This window comes from Botrytis cinerea, chromosome 15, assembly GCF_000143535.2.
Source record: "Botrytis cinerea B05.10 chromosome 15, complete sequence".
Taxonomy (NCBI): Eukaryota; Fungi; Ascomycota; class Leotiomycetes; order Helotiales; family Sclerotiniaceae; genus Botrytis; species Botrytis cinerea.
In genome coordinates, this window is record NC_037324.1 from 649381 (window position 1) to 668330 (window position 18950).

The 18950-nt window shown below is 45.3% G+C and overlaps 4 protein-coding genes across 5 annotated transcripts; 1 reads left to right on the forward strand and 3 right to left on the reverse strand.

Moving 5' to 3' along the window:
• Window positions 1-31: 31 nt before the first annotated feature.
• BCIN_15g01870 (hypothetical protein) lies at window positions 32-1401 on the forward strand. The gene has a single exon (XM_001547938.2). The coding sequence runs from the start codon at window positions 76-78 to the stop codon at window positions 1306-1308; it is 1233 nt and encodes a 410-aa protein (XP_001547988.2). The 5' UTR covers window positions 32-75; the 3' UTR covers window positions 1309-1401.
• A 34-nt stretch (window positions 1402-1435) lies between these two features.
• Window positions 1436-4225, reverse strand: BCIN_15g01880 (hypothetical protein). 2 transcript variants are annotated; one of them, XM_024697447.1, is made up of 4 exons: window positions 3670-4225; window positions 3163-3619; window positions 3024-3109; window positions 1436-2958 (listed from the first exon to the last, which is right to left on the reverse strand). In XM_024697447.1, the coding sequence occupies exons 1-4, from the start codon at window positions 4080-4082 to the stop codon at window positions 2034-2036; spliced, it is 1881 nt and encodes a 626-aa protein (XP_024553263.1). In that variant the 5' UTR covers window positions 4083-4225; the 3' UTR covers window positions 1436-2033. The 2 variants fall into 2 exon arrangements, with proteins under 2 accessions (XP_024553263.1, XP_024553262.1); XM_024697448.1 differs by having other exon boundaries at window positions 3024-3619.
• Window positions 4226-4327: 102 nt separating this feature from the next.
• On the reverse strand, window positions 4328-12105 carry BCIN_15g01890 (hypothetical protein). Its single transcript, XM_024697449.1, has 3 exons — window positions 10806-12105; window positions 10676-10750; window positions 4328-10622 (listed from the first exon to the last, which is right to left on the reverse strand). The coding sequence occupies exons 1-3, from the start codon at window positions 10852-10854 to the stop codon at window positions 4543-4545; spliced, it is 6204 nt and encodes a 2067-aa protein (XP_024553264.1). The 5' UTR covers window positions 10855-12105; the 3' UTR covers window positions 4328-4542.
• An 821-nt stretch (window positions 12106-12926) lies between these two features.
• On the reverse strand, window positions 12927-17498 carry Bcace1. Its single transcript, XM_024697450.1, has 4 exons — window positions 16644-17498; window positions 15537-16361; window positions 15241-15476; window positions 12927-15171 (listed from the first exon to the last, which is right to left on the reverse strand). The coding sequence occupies exons 2-4, from the start codon at window positions 16317-16319 to the stop codon at window positions 13641-13643; spliced, it is 2550 nt and encodes an 849-aa protein (XP_024553265.1). The 5' UTR covers window positions 16320-16361; window positions 16644-17498; the 3' UTR covers window positions 12927-13640.
• Between the last annotated feature and the right edge of the window lie 1452 nt (window positions 17499-18950).

Below are 18950 nucleotides of genomic sequence, written 5' to 3' on the forward strand. Positions count from 1 at the left end.
ATAACACGCTCATCAACCCACTCAATGTGCTGGCCCGCTCCTTACTTCATTCGCAAAAAGAAAACCAAAGGCAAAATGTTTGACGGAGCCAAGTCTCCCAAAGATAAATACCAATCCGAACGCACTGTCCGTGTTGACGCCATGCCTCCTCCCTATCGCTCTACATATATGGTCGAACCAGCTCTCGTGCCTGTTAGTTCTTACCACGAAAGTATGTACTATGCTCAAGAACGAGAACGAGAACGAGAGAGAGAGAGAGAACGCGAGAGAGTACTAGACTTTGAGCGGGAGAGGGAAAGAGAAAGAGGACGAAGACCGAGTTGTTCAGATCTTTTCCACAACATCGATGTGATGCAACGTCTAGGCGAAAGATTCAAGGGATTGAACATGACGTTTTCTCATCCGCTACCCTCAGCCTCCCATTCGAACTCCAGCACAACCAATCATACTTCTTCAAGTACTGGTAATAGCAACACACATGGTCCAACTCAAACCCAAACCCAAACAAACGAGAGTTTTGCAAACACGGCGATATTGGCCGCGAGAATCAAAGAGCTAGAAAGGGAGAAAGAGTTGGTGAGGGAAAAGGAAATCGAAAAGCTGAGAGGTGGATTGAATGGTGTTAGGGGTGATGTTAAGGGGTTACAGATGAGATCTGAGCGAGAGGAAGGTAGAAGAGAGGGGAGAATTGAAGGGATGGGTATTAAAAGTTTGGGGGCTGGGAATATACCCGCATTTGGCGAAACCTGGATCAATACGAATGGAGAGATTAATCTTTTCTCGACACCCCGCGGCCAAGATCGAGAAGTCGAGATACCGAGACGAAGAAATGAGACCGAGCGACAAGATACTCGGGGTAGAGTGGATGAGGAAGCTATTTTTCGCAGGATAGATGATAAGTTTACGGGAGGAAGGATTGATCGATTAGCGGATGCGGAAAGACAATTTGGAGAGCGACAACGGGAAATAGTTGCGGTGATGGAAAGAGGAGGGGGTAATGAGAGTGCTGTTCGGATGAATAGGTTTGAGGATAGAGTTGAGGGACGAGTAGAAAGAGTTGAGGATCGGGTGGAGAGGATTGTGGAGAGGGAGATGGGGAGGGGGAGAATGTATGGTGGGGGTGAGAGAGATAGAGATAGAGATAGGGAGAGGGAAAGGGATAGGGAGAGAAGAGATAGAAGTGAGGTTGGGAGAGAAAGATATTCGAGACCTAGAATTATGAGAGAGAGGGAGAGGGAGCGGGACTGGGAGTATGGATATGAGATTAGAGCTGGATCTGGGGGGGCTAGATATCGGGGGTATGTTTGAATGTGTTGTTTGGATGCTATTTACTAGAAGTTTTTCTTGGCTAAGAGTGATGAGTGGTAGGTGTATGAACTCGGAATATTGCATTGAATCTCATTTTATTTGGTCTTGATTATGTGTAGAGGGTCTATGCATTCTAGTGAAGTGTTCTTGTTGGGATTCTCACTAGCATATCGCATCTGATTTGTTGTAGGAGTTTTATCTGATTGATTGAATTACAAAAGTCCACACAGCAGGTAGTAAAAGCTATAACGTTCTTGCAATGTTGTCATTGACCTCAGAATTTATCGAGTCTAGTATACAGCATTGCTTTTCGTTTGAATCTACTTAACAGACAATTTGAGTATGCTAGCACATCCCAGAACTGCTCAGGTAGTTGCAGGTGATTATTCCTCGCTTCTCATTGCTTCCCTAAGATATTTACTGGACTTCGCACGTCACACTTAAATTGTTTCCATCTTCGTAAAACATCCCAGTCAGAATATTTCATGAAGACAAAAGCTTGAACACATTCCCAATCAACATCCGACGCAAAAGAGTGGCCCATATATTCCAAATTGCTGAACATAAGTTAACCACAGTGACGCAAGGTCCACAAAATTACTTCTCCAATCAAGTCGGCAAATAGTCCACCTCATATGAAAATGAAGAATATCGCGTTAGCAGAGCCATACCACTCCTAACTCATGCATATTCAATCATCTGCTCGTTGATAGTACTTCCTCCGACTATGCATCAAAATTCCAAGCACCTGGCATCTGTCTTTCCGGATTCTCAACCATATCCCAAAACTCCATAATGCAGCCCTCATGTATACATCGGGATTCAAAAATAAACCAGAACTGCCAGTCGCTTCTTTTTGGTCCATATGTAAAACTCAGAAAACGTACGACATAGTTCCTTGCCCAAAAATGATATAAGCCTCCCCGCAAGTTGCTTATAGGTATTGGGTCGTCATCGTTTATTTTCTTTTCCCATTGGCCGTATTCAATTAGATCGATTTCCGCTGATATGAGTTGATCGAGCCATGTCTCGATTGAATTTTTGAAATTTCGTTCAAGGCGAGCAATGTTTGCACACTTTATTACTCCAAGACCTGTAGTCGTCCCCTTCAACAATTCAGAAAGGAAACTTTCACGGTAGCCTTTGTATGTATCTTTAAAGTTGTGATATTTGGAACCAGCAACGAGAAGATCGTGTATAAAATTTAAATGATCTTTCAAATGATCTCCATCTGATATCATCAAACCATAGCGGACTCTGATGGCCCGATGATTTGCGATTAAGAATCCTAAACAATGTACAATTCCTCGCAATAATTTCACGAACTCCTCTTGCCTTAAGTTTTGGTTGCAAGTTTCCATGTCCATATTATCAAGGGTCAACCACGCGAGATCTTTCATGTTCAGTAAATTGCATCTGGAAAGTTCCAGCACTAAAAGTGCCCGTTCCCGGTGACTTCTTTCATAAATGGGATTCTCAGTGGATTGAAGTATCCATTTAAATGATTCAGGGGCAAGATAATCAGCGCACAGTAGGGCGCTCGGTAAGTCACTAATGATATCACGATCGGTCCTGGAAATCATGTATTGAATTTCTGCAAAATAACCTTTAGCTTTATTGAACGGGCCAAATGACGATGCCCATGCCGGTCTAAACAGATTAGTAAGTGTCTGCGGCTGTGATGCACTTTTGAGTTTATGATGTACTGTACTTACTCACCCGCACCATCCTCCAAGTCCGCATCTGCGCCGTGATCTATCAAGAACCGACATGCGGGGTAATTTTGAAAAGAGGCCGCAACCTTGGTATTTCAGTTTAAATAGTTCAAAAACAACGCGAGGAAGAATTTCCTACGTGAAGAATGGTTTGCCCATATATATCTACGTCCAATAAACTTGCCTGTCGCTTTTGAAATAGTTGCTGCATACCAGCTACATCCCCAAAGCGGGCCATTTCCATTATAGGCGCTTCATTATCAACAAGGTTGTATGTTCTCAATGTGAACGTCCACCCAGATATTGATTGTTGATAGGCACATAGCTCCCATACACCCGAGAAGAAAGGAAGTCGCAGCTTTGCATTCAGGATCTTCTGGTATTTTGATAATGTTTTGGTAGATCTGGAACATGAAGTAGCATTCTCACTTGATTTTATCAGAAGACTCTTTGTACTGCTAGATGCCTGTCGTTGGGTTTCGATGATAGATGCAGCCGAGTTAAAGCTATGCAAAGTGTTTCGAATTTCCACCATCTCTGAGAATTGCTGCGTAGCCAATCTCACTTGTTCATGGTGTCTCGATTTGTTCAAACTTCTGGCATCAAGTCAGACACATTCAAGTCTAGAAGTAAAACTCATCAATACTCAATATAGCTCTGATGCGCCATCATCATCAATGAATTTGCCCTTTCGAGTCTCTTCTCCATTTTCTCAAGTAATTCCTTCTTCATTACCATCTTGACTCCTCCCCATTTCTTTCTTCGTCCCATTTCACCCTCTAGCTCCCTGACTGCATTGTTCAATATATCCACACCTTTTTGGCATAGCCGAAGCGATCTAGCGGCTGCAGGCGATATCGTTTGGCTACCAAGACTATCCTCAATTTCTGTGAGCAGCACATGCGTTATGTCCAATTCATCGAGAATGTATAAGATCTCTTCCGGGGCATCTTTAACGGCACCCCAAAACGATTTGAGTTTCAAGATGCCATCACCGAGTTGGAGAGCTAAGGATATGATGCCAACTGCGCTAGCAGCGACACCAAAGGCTTCCGCCATCAATATATCAAACTAGAAGTTATTTGTGAAATGAATGAAACGAAAAATTATATTGTAGTATGTAACGATGAAGAAACAAAACGATAAGAAGAAGAGATTGAGAAAGATGAGGGGGCTCCGAGCCTTGTCATGCATCACTGACCGAGATAGGAAGGAGACCAGCGCCAAATGTACATGCAGTCTGCGAAGCCTCATCATGCGCCTGATTGTGGCTGTACATCCCAGTGTAAATTAAAGCATATTATTGGACTAGAAAGACGCTGACCGGTTATATTTTCTCCTCAACTGATTGTTCCAGAAGTGTAGATTTGAGGTCTATATATAGTGTGAATCTCATTGGAAATGCAATTTTATATAACAAAAGAGCCATACAAAAGGTATATTACATCATTTACAGAAACAAAAATTACAAGATTCATCCAACCCAACATGCACATCAAACATGCCAAATCTCTCCCTTTCACTTCTCATGATAATCCAACTTCTTCAAAAAATCCCAAGTTTTCTTCAACTTCCCCCCAACATCACCTTCTTCTCTCCCCCTCCCTCTTCTATCTTTCCCTCTCCCGTTTCTTTCTCTTCCGCCTCTTTCGCCCCTTCTATCCTGGTTCCCTCCTCCCGATCTCTCCTTTCCCTTTCCTTTTTCTGTTCCTCTTCCACCTCTACTCTTATCGCCCTCTCCCCTTCTCTTTCTCTCTTTCTTTTCCTGGACCGGAGATGGAGACGGAGGCGCTGAGCTTTCAGTATCACTCTCCATCTCTCCATCTTCACCTACTTCCTCGTCGCTTTCTTCATCATCAGAGTCAGGATCAGACTCTAGATCTTCCGGTTCAGACTCATCATCGCTACCACTTTCACTTTCGCTATCGTCATCCCCACTCATTATCTCTTGCTCCTTTTCCTGCTCAAAAGGTGACTGTCTTGACGGACTCGGGCTCATTCCATCAGTAGTTTGAGGATAAGCTGATTCTGCCGGACTCATAGGTACAGGAGGTTGTTCTTTCCTACGCGATTTGTTCTCAAGAGGTTTCTGGACATTATTGTTCTTCTCATTTGGTCTTTTCTCTCCGCGAACATCTTTTTTGCTTTCTTTCACTACTTTGTGTGGCTGAGATTTTTGGGTCTCAGGCTTATGTTTTCGAGATTGTTCTGGTATATCGGCTAATTTCTGTGATTGTTGAAGTGCGCGAGGCGCTGGTTGCTGTTGTTTTGGTTGTTTTGGTTGTTCTTGTTGTTGTTGTTGTTGTTGTTGTTGTTGTTGCTGCTGCTGCTGTTGTTGTCGCTGTTGTTCCTCAGGACGTCCGTAAGAATTGTTATACATATCATTCGGTGTACTATGTTGATTATATCCCGGAGCTTGTGGTGGCATGTGATAACTATGTTGTATTTTACCTGGTCTTTGATATGGATTCTGCGTCTGTATATGCGGTACAGCTGCCGGCTCAGGAATCTGAGGTTGCCTATTTTGATATTGGTTTTGATCCGGGGGCATGTGCATTTGCATCTGATGTTGCCCCATGTAAGGATTTGGCGCCGCATAATTAAATTCTGCTACTCCTCTAGCATTCATATGGGCTTGAGCTGGGGCTGCTACAGTTCCAGGAGCAGATGCCTGCACGGAAGGGGGAGGAACTTGCATGTTTCCTGTGCCCGCTCTAGGATCCATCCCAGTCGGACCTTGAGGCCCTGGACCCCCATAGTTCGATTGCATGTCATCCTCTCTTCCAAGTAAATCATCATCATAAGTTCCAAATCCACTATCAATATCACTGTCATCATCACTATCAATTTCCTCATGCATACCTCTTTGACGATTATGTCCATATTCATCATCACTTCCTGATTCATCATCCGAATCTGAGTCTGGTTCTGATTCCGAGTCAGAACCTGACTGTGAATCTGATTCACTTTCCGCATATTGTTGTTTTTGATTTCTAGACGATGGACCTTGATTTCTTGGTTCCTGATGTCCTCGATTTGGACCTTGGGATTTCGAATCTTTGTCTCTCGGAACTTGACCTCCTCGCTTCCCATTCTCTACTCGTGCATCTCTTCCACCCTGTCCAGAACTTATCCCAGTCTCGCCCACATTTCTCGCGGAATTCAACGGCGGTGGGAAACTAGGCAGTCTCATTCCACTCCTCACCGGTACTACAGGAGGTGGGGTACCCCTAACCTGCTGCTGATGTGGAGAGGGTTGTCTCATGGCTTGCTCATGAAATTGGTTCCCTCTCGCATCATATCTCTGAGCACCCGGATAAGTAGGAGGCGGGGCTTGTGGAACTTGTGGCGCATAATTCATTCCGGATCGTAAATGTGGTTGAGATTGAGCTTGAGGTTGCGATTGTTGTTGCGAAGGACCAATAGCAGCTTGTGGTTGATAAGGTGGGAATTGTTGTTGCTGTTGTGGAGGAGCCCAAGAGCTTTGAATTTGAGGCATAGGAGGATTATGAAATGGAGAAGGTGTTCTAGAACCAACTCTCGCTGAGAATTGCGAAAAAGCACTATGGGGAGCAGTAGCCACACCAGGCGTCAAACTTGGTGGAAGGAAAAGTTCAGATTTTCCACGTGTAGTTGTTGTAAGAGGGACTTCTAATTCTACTGGATCACGTTCACAAGCAAGTTCGAAGCGAGTAGAGCGAGGTCGCGAAAGTTGTTGAGGTGTTGAGGGGACGGGAGCATAGGGTGGTGGGTTTGGAGGCTCACTATTGTCTGTTGCTAGTTCTGCTGCATCTTCGGGGATGGGGGGAAAGGTTGTTACAGTGGATTTGGCGGAATGGCCGACTGGATATGCACTATCTAGTTCTTGAGGTGGCATGTCACTTGGATTGGTTGGGTGACCACTTGGAAGTGCGTAATTTTGTTGACCCATGTAAGAGCGATCGTCATTGGGAAGATAGCTGTAAGAATCCTGTGGAGTTTCCATATACTGGTTATTTGCAGGATTCTCAATATCCGGTGGATTTTGAGAATGATTATCGGCAGGTTGGTGAACAGAGTCTTGATGACCAAGCTCAGAAGCTACTGCTGTAGATGAGCGCCTCGAACCTGCGGCGGAAGAATTATCGAGCTCCGTTTCATCTTCACTTTCCTGATAGGATTCTGCATCTGAATTCGAGCGAGCATCAGCATCAGAGTCTTCTTGATCGGAACCATCTTGATCAGAACCACTTTCATCCTCACTTTCACTATCAGTATCATCATCACCACTATTTCCCTCATCCGAACCAACCGCAGTGCTTTCGTCATCTTGTCCATCTTCGAATGGATCCTTCTTCGATGAAGGACTACCAGGATCTGCGCCACTGGTAACTGATTTTGAATCTTCATTTTCTAGATCTTGGTCTTGATCCGGTTCAGAATTTTGTTTCCCATTATTTTTCTGATCTTCCATCTGAATCCATTCTTCTTGTCCAACACCATTCCACCAATCTGTAACACTCTTCCACCAAGCAAGAAAGCCGTTTTCACAGCATCCGCATCCATCATCATCATCAACTAAGTTTGCCTCTTCATTATCAGCGCCACTCGAAGGTGGTTGTCCCTTATTTGCAGGCCCTCTAGACTTTCCTTTTGGGCTTCTTCTTCTGACACCTTCATTACCAGGTCCAGGGCTAGCTTCAGAGCCAGGGCTCCTGGGGGATCCCGGCCCTGGAGAATATCTACCAGATTGAAGGCTTCCGCGAGGTGAAGGGCTTAGTGATCGTGACCTCCCGGACATTGCAGGACTTGGAGGTCCACTGCCCAATGGTGAGCGATATGAAGAACTTCCCGTTGGAGATCGTTCTTGAGGTGAACCAGCAGAAGATCCACTTGCCGTAGAACCTCTTCGTGATCCTATCGAAGATTCCATCTCAGATCCTGTTGGAGAAGCCACTGGAGAGTCCAATGGAGAATCCGGACGGCTACCCAGAGACCGGCTAGGCGATTCCATAGGTGATCCCCCAGGAGATCCTAATGAGCCGCCTGGTGAGTTGATAGGAGAGCTTCCAGGTGAGCCTCCAGGTGATCCTGATGAGCCGCTTGGTGAATCAATAGGGGAGCCTCCAGGAGATCCTCCGGGCGACATGACTGAAGACGCACCTGACATAGGCGATGATGGACCGGACGATCTACCACCAGGAGGTCTTCTCGACATGGGTGATGAACCACGTATATGTGATCTACCACCAGAAGGTCTGCCACCAGGAGGTCTTCTCGACATAGGTGATGAACCACGCATATGTGATCTACCACCAGAAGGTCTACCACCAGGAGGTCTTCTCGACACGGGCGATAAACCACGCATAGGGGAACGACTACCCATGGGAGAACCGCCACCCATTGAAGAACTGCCACTCATAGGAGAACTGCCACTCATTGGAGAACTGCCACCAGAGTATCCGCCACCCGGAGATCCTCTCGACATAGGCGACGAACCACCCATAGGCGACGAACCACCCATAGGCGACGAACCACTCATAGGCGACGAACCACTCATAGGTGATCGACCGCCACCCGGGGATCTACCACCAGGAGTACTCAGCGGTGGTAAATCTCTTCTAGGAGAATTATCTCTACCAGGTGTTCCTCTACCACCCAACGGAGATGATCCTCTCCCAGGGGTTCCTCTATCGCCTGATGATGGCGGTCCTCTACCACGCGAAGAAGGCGGTGGTTGAGATCTAGACGGTGCGTCACCTCCTAACTGTCTTGAATAACCAGTTGGAGGTGGAGCACGCCGTGGAGATATGGAACGACGATTGCTTGATCTGGGATCTGAGCGATCAGGAGCACCATTTCCTGGAGGTCGCATCTGACGGCGATCACCTGGATTCGATTGAGGATCCCGTCCATTTGAGCGAGATGATGGGGGAAAATTTGACATGGATCTAGGATCAGGTGCTCGACCAGGTAGTCTACCGCCAGTGGCAGGATTTATTTTTCCGTCGCGCCCAGGTAATCCGTTGGGTCGAGATCTGCCTGGCAAACTCGTTTCGGTGGACATGGCACGGGGATCATGTCCTGTTCTATCTAGCGGGCGTCCTCTAACGTCAATACCTGGCATGGAACGCTCATTTCTGGGATCTCCAGGACGACCACGAATTTCATCAGGAGGAATACCACGTCTAGAAGTTCCATCGGTTGGATCGTCTCGTCGCCCTGTTGGCGGTGGAAGATTTCTTGCATCCTGTGGCGCACCTCTTCCTTTTTGCCCACGTCGTCCATCAACGGGATCATTTCCTTCCCAATCTGAACCGTACTCTTGTCCCCCATCTCTAAATGCTCTGTCAGGGGATCGAGGACGAGATCGAGGATTTCCAGGCTGATCATCGTCTTTTCGTAGGTTATCATTTTTTCTAAGAGCATCTTCTTTGCGCGATGATGGATTCTCCCGTGGGGCCCCTGGATTATTTCTATCCCGTTGCTTCCCTCTATCCGACGAATCACCCATTGGAATCGGAACGGGGACACCAGTCGTAGAAGCTTTTGAGATACCGTCGCCATCCTTGCGATGATTCATATTTCGCTTCGTAGGCGAATGTGGTAACGAACTTATCCCTGGTCTACCTGTCCGTTCATCTCCCCTACCGTGTTCCATATCCGCACGTGAAGATCTCTTTGGCATTTCCCCTTCTTCTCCTCGTCTTGCAGGGTTATCTCTCTCATGGCGATCTTTGTTACCACGAAGCTGGTCGACCGGTAGAGGACCACCCCTTCGTTGATTATTCCCAGCATCCTGTAACCGCCTGGTTTCTGCTTCCCTTGCTTTCGTCGGGGAGTTTGGATCATCTTCCAACCCATCATAATTGTGAGATGACCCCTTTGGCTTTTGCCGTTTGGCATCTTCCGATACTTCCAAGTTACGTAATTTGGGTCTCCTACTGGTAGCTTCCACGCCATTGGGTACAGAGCTAGAACTAGATGCATTTGGGGGCGCAGAACGCGTGTTGGATGCTGTTGGTGCTTTTGAATGAGGGTTATTAGGCTCTCTATGTCCATTCTGTGGTTTGCGTGAGCTCTCATCTTCACCCCTGCCTTTTCTTCTCCCGTGCTTATTATTTCTCCCATCTCTGTCTTGTGGCGAATCAAACAAGGAATCTTTGAAATTATCCATCAAATCTTGTATAGAGTCTGATCGTAGTTTCCCAATATCGTTCACCTCCGAGTTAGTATCCACATTGAACAACTGGATGTAATTAACCAACATGGGCGCATCAAATCGAGCATCACTCGCAATATCGACTTGGATGGGTTTAAATTTTACTCCCCTTATCGATGGAGGTTGAGTTGAGCTGACATGAAGGAGCCCACATTCTGACAAGTCCAAGTCTTTTCTCAAAGACGTCACTGAGAGACATGTACAATGAGTTCCAGCATCATCCGGACTTTCCTGGAGTTCCCTTATGACAAGAAATTTTTGATTCGATAATCCATCTCCATTTTCCGATACCGTGCTGAACACACGACCTTTGGTGAAGAATTGCTTGCTGCGAGTCCGATATCTATCCCCGTCTTGCCTCTTGTCTGCGTGTCTCGTTCGCTGATCTGCCATCCGTCCTGTGTGAATAATTCAGCTTGATTGTTTTTGCTTGCGAATTGAGGAATCATACCACGAGGATCACGACTTGGATTACCAACACCTATAGGCATATTCTCCCTAGTCCCTGCTGGGCCTGGAACCTTTCCTATAAATGTATTAGATATATACAATGACAAATCGAAATGTCAAGGCAGCCATACTTCTATCTTCAGCGGGTAATGGCCTCCCCCGTCCCCTAGATCTATCCATATTAAAGATCCTCGAAATCAAATATATATCGCAAATGTACAGAAAAGTCACACAAGAAGTACCAGAAGGAAAAGAAAGAGAAACAGAAATCTAACCTCAGAGTGCATACTTGCCCAACAACAAGCAAACCCAACATAAGAAACATTGAATAGAACCGGAAACTCACTTACACGATTTCCTCCCGAGTGGAGACACACACAAAAAAAAAAATCTACAAGCCAACAAGGAATTTGACGGCAGCGCCCCAATATGAAGGTCGTGTTATGGTTGAATCGAGGTCGGCACTCAGCTTGGCGCGCGGTAAAGTTTGTTTTCGCTCGTCAATGAATTTCGAGACCCACGATCGCATGTTTGTTTGTTTGTTTATTTATTTGTTTCTCTATACACATGAATAATCTTCAATGGAAGAAGTACCGAATCGAAATATCGCGGTGAACAGAGAACAGACAACACTGTACTCTTCCCAAACATCACACTGAAAATCTTCAAAACTATTCCATCCATCCATCCATCCATCCATCCATCCCTCACGATCCGCGACTGCCACTCGAAGCAGGCCGTACACAAGGCCACTTAGCCACGAGGGAATGAACTAGGTCTAGACCATATTCCGCAGTCGATGATAATTTCAGAATATTTCATAGCGTGAAGTCAATCCTTTTTGGAGGGGGGGGATGAAGTGGATTGTGCGATGTGAATTGAAGATACAGTAATTTGCGTTAAGGTTAAGGTTAAGGTTAACCTATGGTATGGGAGACGAATTTCTCGGCACGAGGTTTTCCCGCGCTGCGAAGTGTGAAGTTTCCTGACCTGATAACCTCCCCTCCATACACACTTTAAACGAAGAAGAAAAAGAAACCCCCCCCCCCCAGTGTACCAAAGAATCAGTACGTACTACTTTCAAATTCTTTATTCAAATCAATAATCAAAAATAAACCCCCAAAAATCAAAAATTTATAACCTCCAATCTCAAATACTGCTATCTTTATCCCATTCAAATAATAATAATAATAATATCTCTCCGAGTTGTCCTTGAATTTTCAAATAACAATATTGGAAAGAGTATTTGATGAATGTATCAGTATGCGTGCTGGTTTGAATTATTCATTTATTCAGAGTATTATTATATCTATCTATCTGTCTATCTATCTTTCAACCTAATCTATACCTATCCTCCTCCTATTCACGTTCTCAAGTTATCAAGTTCCCAATTCCAATTCTCTAAGGGTGGTGCATTCGGATCACTTTTTCGAAATTATTAGAGCTCAATTATTAGTCAATTTTATTTGTCAAATGATCCAAATAACTCCAAATATTCTATTATAGTATATATGCTGTTCGAATTAGAATAATAAATCCAAATCCCCTTCCCCTTCCCCTTCCCTTTCCCTTTCCCTTTCCCTTTCCCCATATCCCATATCCCATATCCCATATCCCATATCCCATATCCCATATCCCATATCCCATATCCCATATCCCATATCCCCTTCCCCAATTCCCCTTCCCCAATTCCCATCCCCATCCCCATCCCCATCCCCATCCCCAAATCCAATCCAAATCCCCAGCCAAACCATTCAACAACCCCATCACCTCATCACTCCCATTCCTTCCATGAACTCATTCCTTCCACCTACATTTCCCATCTACAATTCCCATCTACACTTCATCAATTATTTAATCACCTGATTCCTTTATATATACATACACATATACATATACATATACACATGCAATTAATTTCATTCAATTCAATAAAGAGAATGATTCTGATATAGCAGATATGAATGCGTAAGTCACATTCGGCTTCTTTTTTTCCCTTCCTCTCCTACGAATAAATTTCTCTACCATCGATTTCAAACGCTGTGGATAGATGTGTTCGAGAGGTCTTGATTGTGTCATCAAGTAATCAAGTGCATATATTAATCAAGATGGGACGGATATACCTTATATACGAACTCCACAGGCATTTCCCCTCACCTACCTACCTACCTTGCAGTCATAACATTCACAACAGACATACACCTCACAAAACAATCACTCAATCCAAAGTCAATCAGTCACATACATGAATATGATAATAATCTCATTTCTATCAAAAGTATTTCTGTCTGGTCATGTATCTTACGTATCTTTCCTCTAGAATCTCTTCAAATACTATTTGCCATGCAATCCATCCCCCCTTTCCTTCACTATCCACCATCCTCGCATTCTCTGAATTCAACACTCATTTCCTCCTAATCAATCAATACCCAGCCAATTCAGATAGAACCCCAAGTAGAAACCCCAATTCAATTCAATTCAACTCCCATCCAACCAAATCAAGTGAAAATAAAATCAAGATCCATCCATACCATCCATCCAAATCAGCTACTGTAAAACGCGAGATCTGCTTCCATCTGCAATCTCTTCCAGAAAGAAAATAAAATCATGATAAAAATATCCCCGGTCAGTCCCGTCCCGGTGCAACGGTCGACCACCCGTCGAGATCTAAGAAACCCCATCCATCCATCCATCCATCCATCATATTCCACATCCACCACGCAATTCAATCAAGCTCGACCATTCCATCCTGGAACCCCCCACACATTAACTACTACTCATCAATTCATCAAGAAAGGAAAAAAGTGTTGTGGAAAAACAGCGAGTCAAAAAACTTTCGTAAGACTGATTTGGAAAAATGCTAATAAGCGCCAACGATAAAAAAAAAAAATGCTACTATGCTAATGCCAGGAATTTCAAAGTTGTAAGATGGGATTGCCATTCTATTCACTGCTTATACGTGATGTTTAATGACTGTTGTAACCATAATCATCAGAAGACCAATCCATCGTCATGTTCATGTTTTGATGCAATTGTTGTTGATGTTGTGGTTGTTGATGGTTTTGGTAGTGGTTTTGTGGTAGGTGATTGCCAGTACCAGCAGCGGAATTGGCAGCAGTTTGGGCATAGAATGCAATCAAATCCTCGGGATGAATTCCAGGAAATCCAAGTGGTGCTTGAGGAATGATTTCACCAAAGAGTGGAGCAGGGATGCTATTTTGTCTTTGTTGAGGTGCAGAAAAGAGTTGGAAATCTTGAACACCATTAGTGGTCATGCGAGTGTTGTTTGGGACAAAGTCTTCAAAACCCTCATCAAAGTCTTGCATGGATTTTGGTGTGTAAAGCATAGTGTTGCCTTCACCGATAGGGGAGATGTGTGCCATTGATTGTGGATGTTGTTGTTGTTGTTGTTGGGGTTGGGGTTGGTGTTGTTGATGCTGAGTTTGATATGTGACACCTGATGTTTCGAATGCCATGGAGTTTTGCCCCATGATATCTTGGTAGATTTGGTGGTTAGATGGAATGTGAATCTGAGCTGGGGCACTGTACAGATCAGTTTGCTCATAAGCCGCCCATTCATCGTTTGATGGGTAGGCCTGCATATTCTCTTGGAATTGATCTTGTGCACCGAGAACAGATGTGGAGTTGAAGGGAGAATTTGCATCAAATGGCGATTGTCCATCAGGAGAGAAGGAGTTATCCGTGATGGGAGAATATTCCATATTCAAAGATTGTGGGGGTTGGAACAAGTTCATTTCAGCAGGGTATGCTGGGCCAAAGAAGTCCATGCTGTGGTTGGTGGTGTACAATGAGGTATTCTCATAGAGCATCTCATCATCAGCGATGAGTGGAGATTCAAGGTTTGAGTCGCTGCCTGGGGTGTGAATGATAGTATTCTGAGGAGTAGGAAGACCATTGGGGATGACAGCAGGTGCAGCAGGTCTGTTCTTTCCGTTGTTCTTCGATCTAATGTACTCCCAACCGTGGGCTTTCTCCATGTGTTGCTTGCAATTCGACTCACGTTTTGATCGGTATGGACAAGGCTTAAAGTGACACTCGAATAGTGGAGGAGCGGCTGAATGTTTGTCATTCTGATGACGATCCATCTCTTTCTCGGTTGGCCAACCATATTCGTGGTATTTGCATGAAGTAACGGGGCATTTCCAAGGACGGGAATGGGTTTTCTCATGTTTGGTCAAGTCACATGGACGCTTGAATGACTTATCACAGCCCTTCTCGCGACAAAATTTAGGGGCAAGCTCAGCAGCAGAAGCATCCTTCTTGCGACGTGCCATGGATCTCATCACGGACTCTTCATCTTCAGCTTCTTCGCTCAAGGAGCGCTTGAATCTCATAGACTTGTTATCATCATCATCCATGTCAACCGGTTGGCCGGTGGCAATCGAAATGGCCTTGCCAGTTTTCTTGTTGATGCGGACAAGTTCAGCTGGTCGACCATTTCTGGTCAAACCACCGTGGAGCTTAACCTCATCTGATCTAAATGGCCAACTGATTAGCAAATTTTCAAACTTCCCACCTGAGTACGAAGAAACCTGGGAGACATACGGGTGAGCATCCATCTCGCTAATGGTTTCTCCTTTCTCTTCCTTCTCCTTGGCTTCTCGGACCTGTTCAGCGTATTGCTTAATCTGTTCGACGAGATCGACAAAGTACCCGTTAGTATATGGGCGGTCGTTGGGGCGCGTTTGTTCGCGTTCATTAACAAGTTCGACGGTAGCTTGGATGCAGTGGATCGATTCCAGACAAAAGTCGAGGTACAAGGAGGCGCTCTTTGTGTACTTCTTCAATTGCGAGAACCAGTGAGTAAACTCCCAAGCAACATCATTATGGATTTCACTTACAGGTGCGGTAAAAATTAAAGTCTTCTCCAGGTCGCGGAGGGATACGATTTCCTTCTGGTGAATTCGTCTTGGGCAGTCTTGGACGAGGGGATGCAAGTCTTTGAAAGACTCCTTTGCTAGGAGTGGCTTCAAGATATGCTCTTGAATGCGAGCGGTAGTACGGGCACTGAGTCTTGGAAGGCTTTTGATGGTTGTAGATGGAGCAGCAGCCGATCTAGTGATGGTTGATGGCTTGGTAGATTTGGAGACATTGTCATTGGTGAGGACTTTCTTGTCTGATGATGATGACCCGATGGATGATCCAAGACCACTGTCTGCATATCGGGGCGTGGTGCGGCGGGGACGTGTCGACCGTCTCACAGACGATTGCTCTGACGGCATGACTCCGTCCATCAATTCAGTGTTGTATGCTTTAGTGGAGGGGTTCTCAACGTTGACGACACCTCGAGGAACCGGATCAGACTCGTCACGGAAGCGTCGACGTGGAGTAGAAGATGATTGGTTGCCGGCGGCCGTAAGCTCGAATGATTCTATGACATCGGCAGCACGACGCTTGTGTGATTCGACGGCGAAATCTTCGAGATTGGATAATGAACGTTCGAGGGCGGAGAGGTTGAAGGCACCATCGACTTCGTTTGTGGGAGAAGAAGGAGAGTGGAAAGTGGCACCTTTGCGAAGGGAAGCCATAGTTGTATTAACTGTTGGCCGGCTTGACGAATTCGCAAGAAGAGTCACAGCAATCGATGTGGTCTTTGTAGTTCTTCGGGGGTGTGTGAACGACATCCTGAGTGGTCAGTTCTTGTGAACTTGCGAATCGTTCGAAGACTAGGGTGAGATTGATTAGCCCTGGGGATCTTTATTCCATGCAAGAAATGTGAGTCACAAATGAGAATGAATAGATCCAACGGAGATAAAATGGGTGAAATGGGTGAGAGTAGCTTCGGTGTGGGAAAGAAGACGGATGTGTGGTTGAGATTGCTCAATCCATACAGACGAATTGACTTTCGGACCAATGATTGCTTGATCAAGCTCTTGAAGGGCGAGAGTGGATGGAGTAGGTAGGAGGAAGTAGGTCAAAGTACGGGGAAAGAATGAATCAAAGCGTACAAGCAAGTAGATGTGATGTGTGGTTTGGCGGCACAAATATCACTTTCGAGGCTGAGAGCCCTTTCTCGACACTGGATCAATACAGGCGAGCAAATCAAACTCGGAAGAGACGACGATGAGGTTCGTGTCGACTGCTCCGACTTGTATTTAGTAATGCGATGTTTGTTTTCCCTCGGTCGGTCGAAGCTTCGATGCATGAAAGATCTTTTGATGGCAGTGCTGCGAGGGAGGGAAGCGGGAAGAGAAGCGCGAAAGGTCGGGATAGAAGAGGGTCAAGATTAAGGTTTAAGGTGTGGAGGAGAGGTTGTTGCCTAGATGGTTGGAGTGGAAATTGACGAATGAGGTATCAGATGGTGTGAATTTGATGTGGGATGGATGGAGAGACGGATAGAGAGATAGAGAGATAGAGAGATAGATAGAGAGATAGATAAATCGAATCGAATCGTGAATCGTTGGGAATTGGTTGTATTGTCTTTGAACAAACAGCTACAAGCACAACCACAACCACAAGCACAACCACAATCACAGTGTTATTTGGGTTACGTCGAGGTTGAACGCGTGCGTGAGATGCGTGGCCGGTGAGGAATTAAATAGCGGGAACGGGCTTGTCCAATGTCGGTGGCTCTTGGCGGATGGGCAGGATGGCGACTGGTAGGTGGAACGAGAGAGAGGAAAGAATAATAAGTGAGGGGAGGGAGTGAGGAGTGAGGAGTGAGGAGTGAGGAGTGAGTGAAGTGAGCAAAGTGAGCACAGCGGGCACAGTGAGGTGAAAGATGATACGAAATTGAGATTTGGAGCTTGATTAGCCCATGGATCCGCCTCGTCCGTCGATGGATTAAAGCGGCCATCGATTTCTAGGCAACAGTGAGAATGGGCTTGTCACTTATTTATAAGATGGAATCACCCAGGATGAGCCCAAATGAAGCTAGCTTGGGAATCCAACAAGGGGTAGTGGCGATGGTAATAATGGTTCTCGTTTTTCTGCTCTTTTCACTTCATCCTTCACTTGACCACTCACCACTCACCACTCACCACTTTCCTATCTTTCTATCTTTCTATTTTTACATGCTTCCATGGAAGGATGAAACTTGCACATATATACGTATATACACATATATAACACATATATACGTATATTCACATACACACATATATATAGAAAGAACACTACATCCTGTATCGAGTGTTGAATGTATCGCCGTCACGGCTCAACACATCCATCACCATCCATCCCATCTTCCCTGCGTGCAATCTCCAAACATCTCCACGACGGCGTCTATTTACCACTACGGGAAAGCTTAATTACCGATCAATGTCCAAACAGCAATGAAAGTAGAGACGAAGCTGAACGGCGTTGCAATTCCGTTCCCTTCCCTCCTATCGCGCTTTTTTTTCACACGATGCGCACGCACACGAATTGATTAATCCCCTCGACGTGATTGTGATTGTGATTGAATGTGGAAATCTCAGTGAAACCCCTCCCTCGAAGCGATAACCCACCCACCCAAGAAAAGCAAACATGAAACATCACGTCCATTCAACGACCGCAACACCAACACCAACACCCACAACCACCCAACCCCATCCATACCTAGATTCCCAAGTAGAAATCTCACGCGCCTCAATTCTTGATCTCCACCCTCAATTCTCGCGCGTGTCTCTTCCAAATCCATTCGACGAGCATCCAGATGGGCGCCGTCCACTGCTTCCCCGCAATGCAGACCCTGACGTGAATATCCCATGGACTGCTCTGGTCTGCTCTGGTGGGTGCTGGTTTCGGTGGCCAATAAATAGCCCTGCTGCCTTTGTGGGAGGTTATCTACGATGTATATTTCTACAATGCATGGAAGACATGGAAGACATAGCATACACAGAATATATAGAATATATAGCAGACACAACATACATAGCATACATAGCACATCCAGACAGACCAGCAAACTTTCCATTAGATATTCGACCACACCACACCACACAGCCAAAACCAAAACCAAAACCAAAACCACACACCAGGGAGACCCCTCCAGATCATCCCATCCGTCCATCCCTTCCCTTAAACCTTCCAATTCCCAATTTCCAATCCAATCCAGTACATACTAATAACTACAGAGTAATAACTCAAGCTACCCACCCACCCATCCACACATGTTAGATATATATGTTAGTTAGTTAGTTAGTGAGTTAGTTTCGCGCTTAAACTGTTTCGAGGCCATGGATGATGGATGATGGATGATGGACGATGATGCTATTTCCATACATATATATATATATATATATATCTCAAGAAAGTATAAAGTAAAAAAAGCA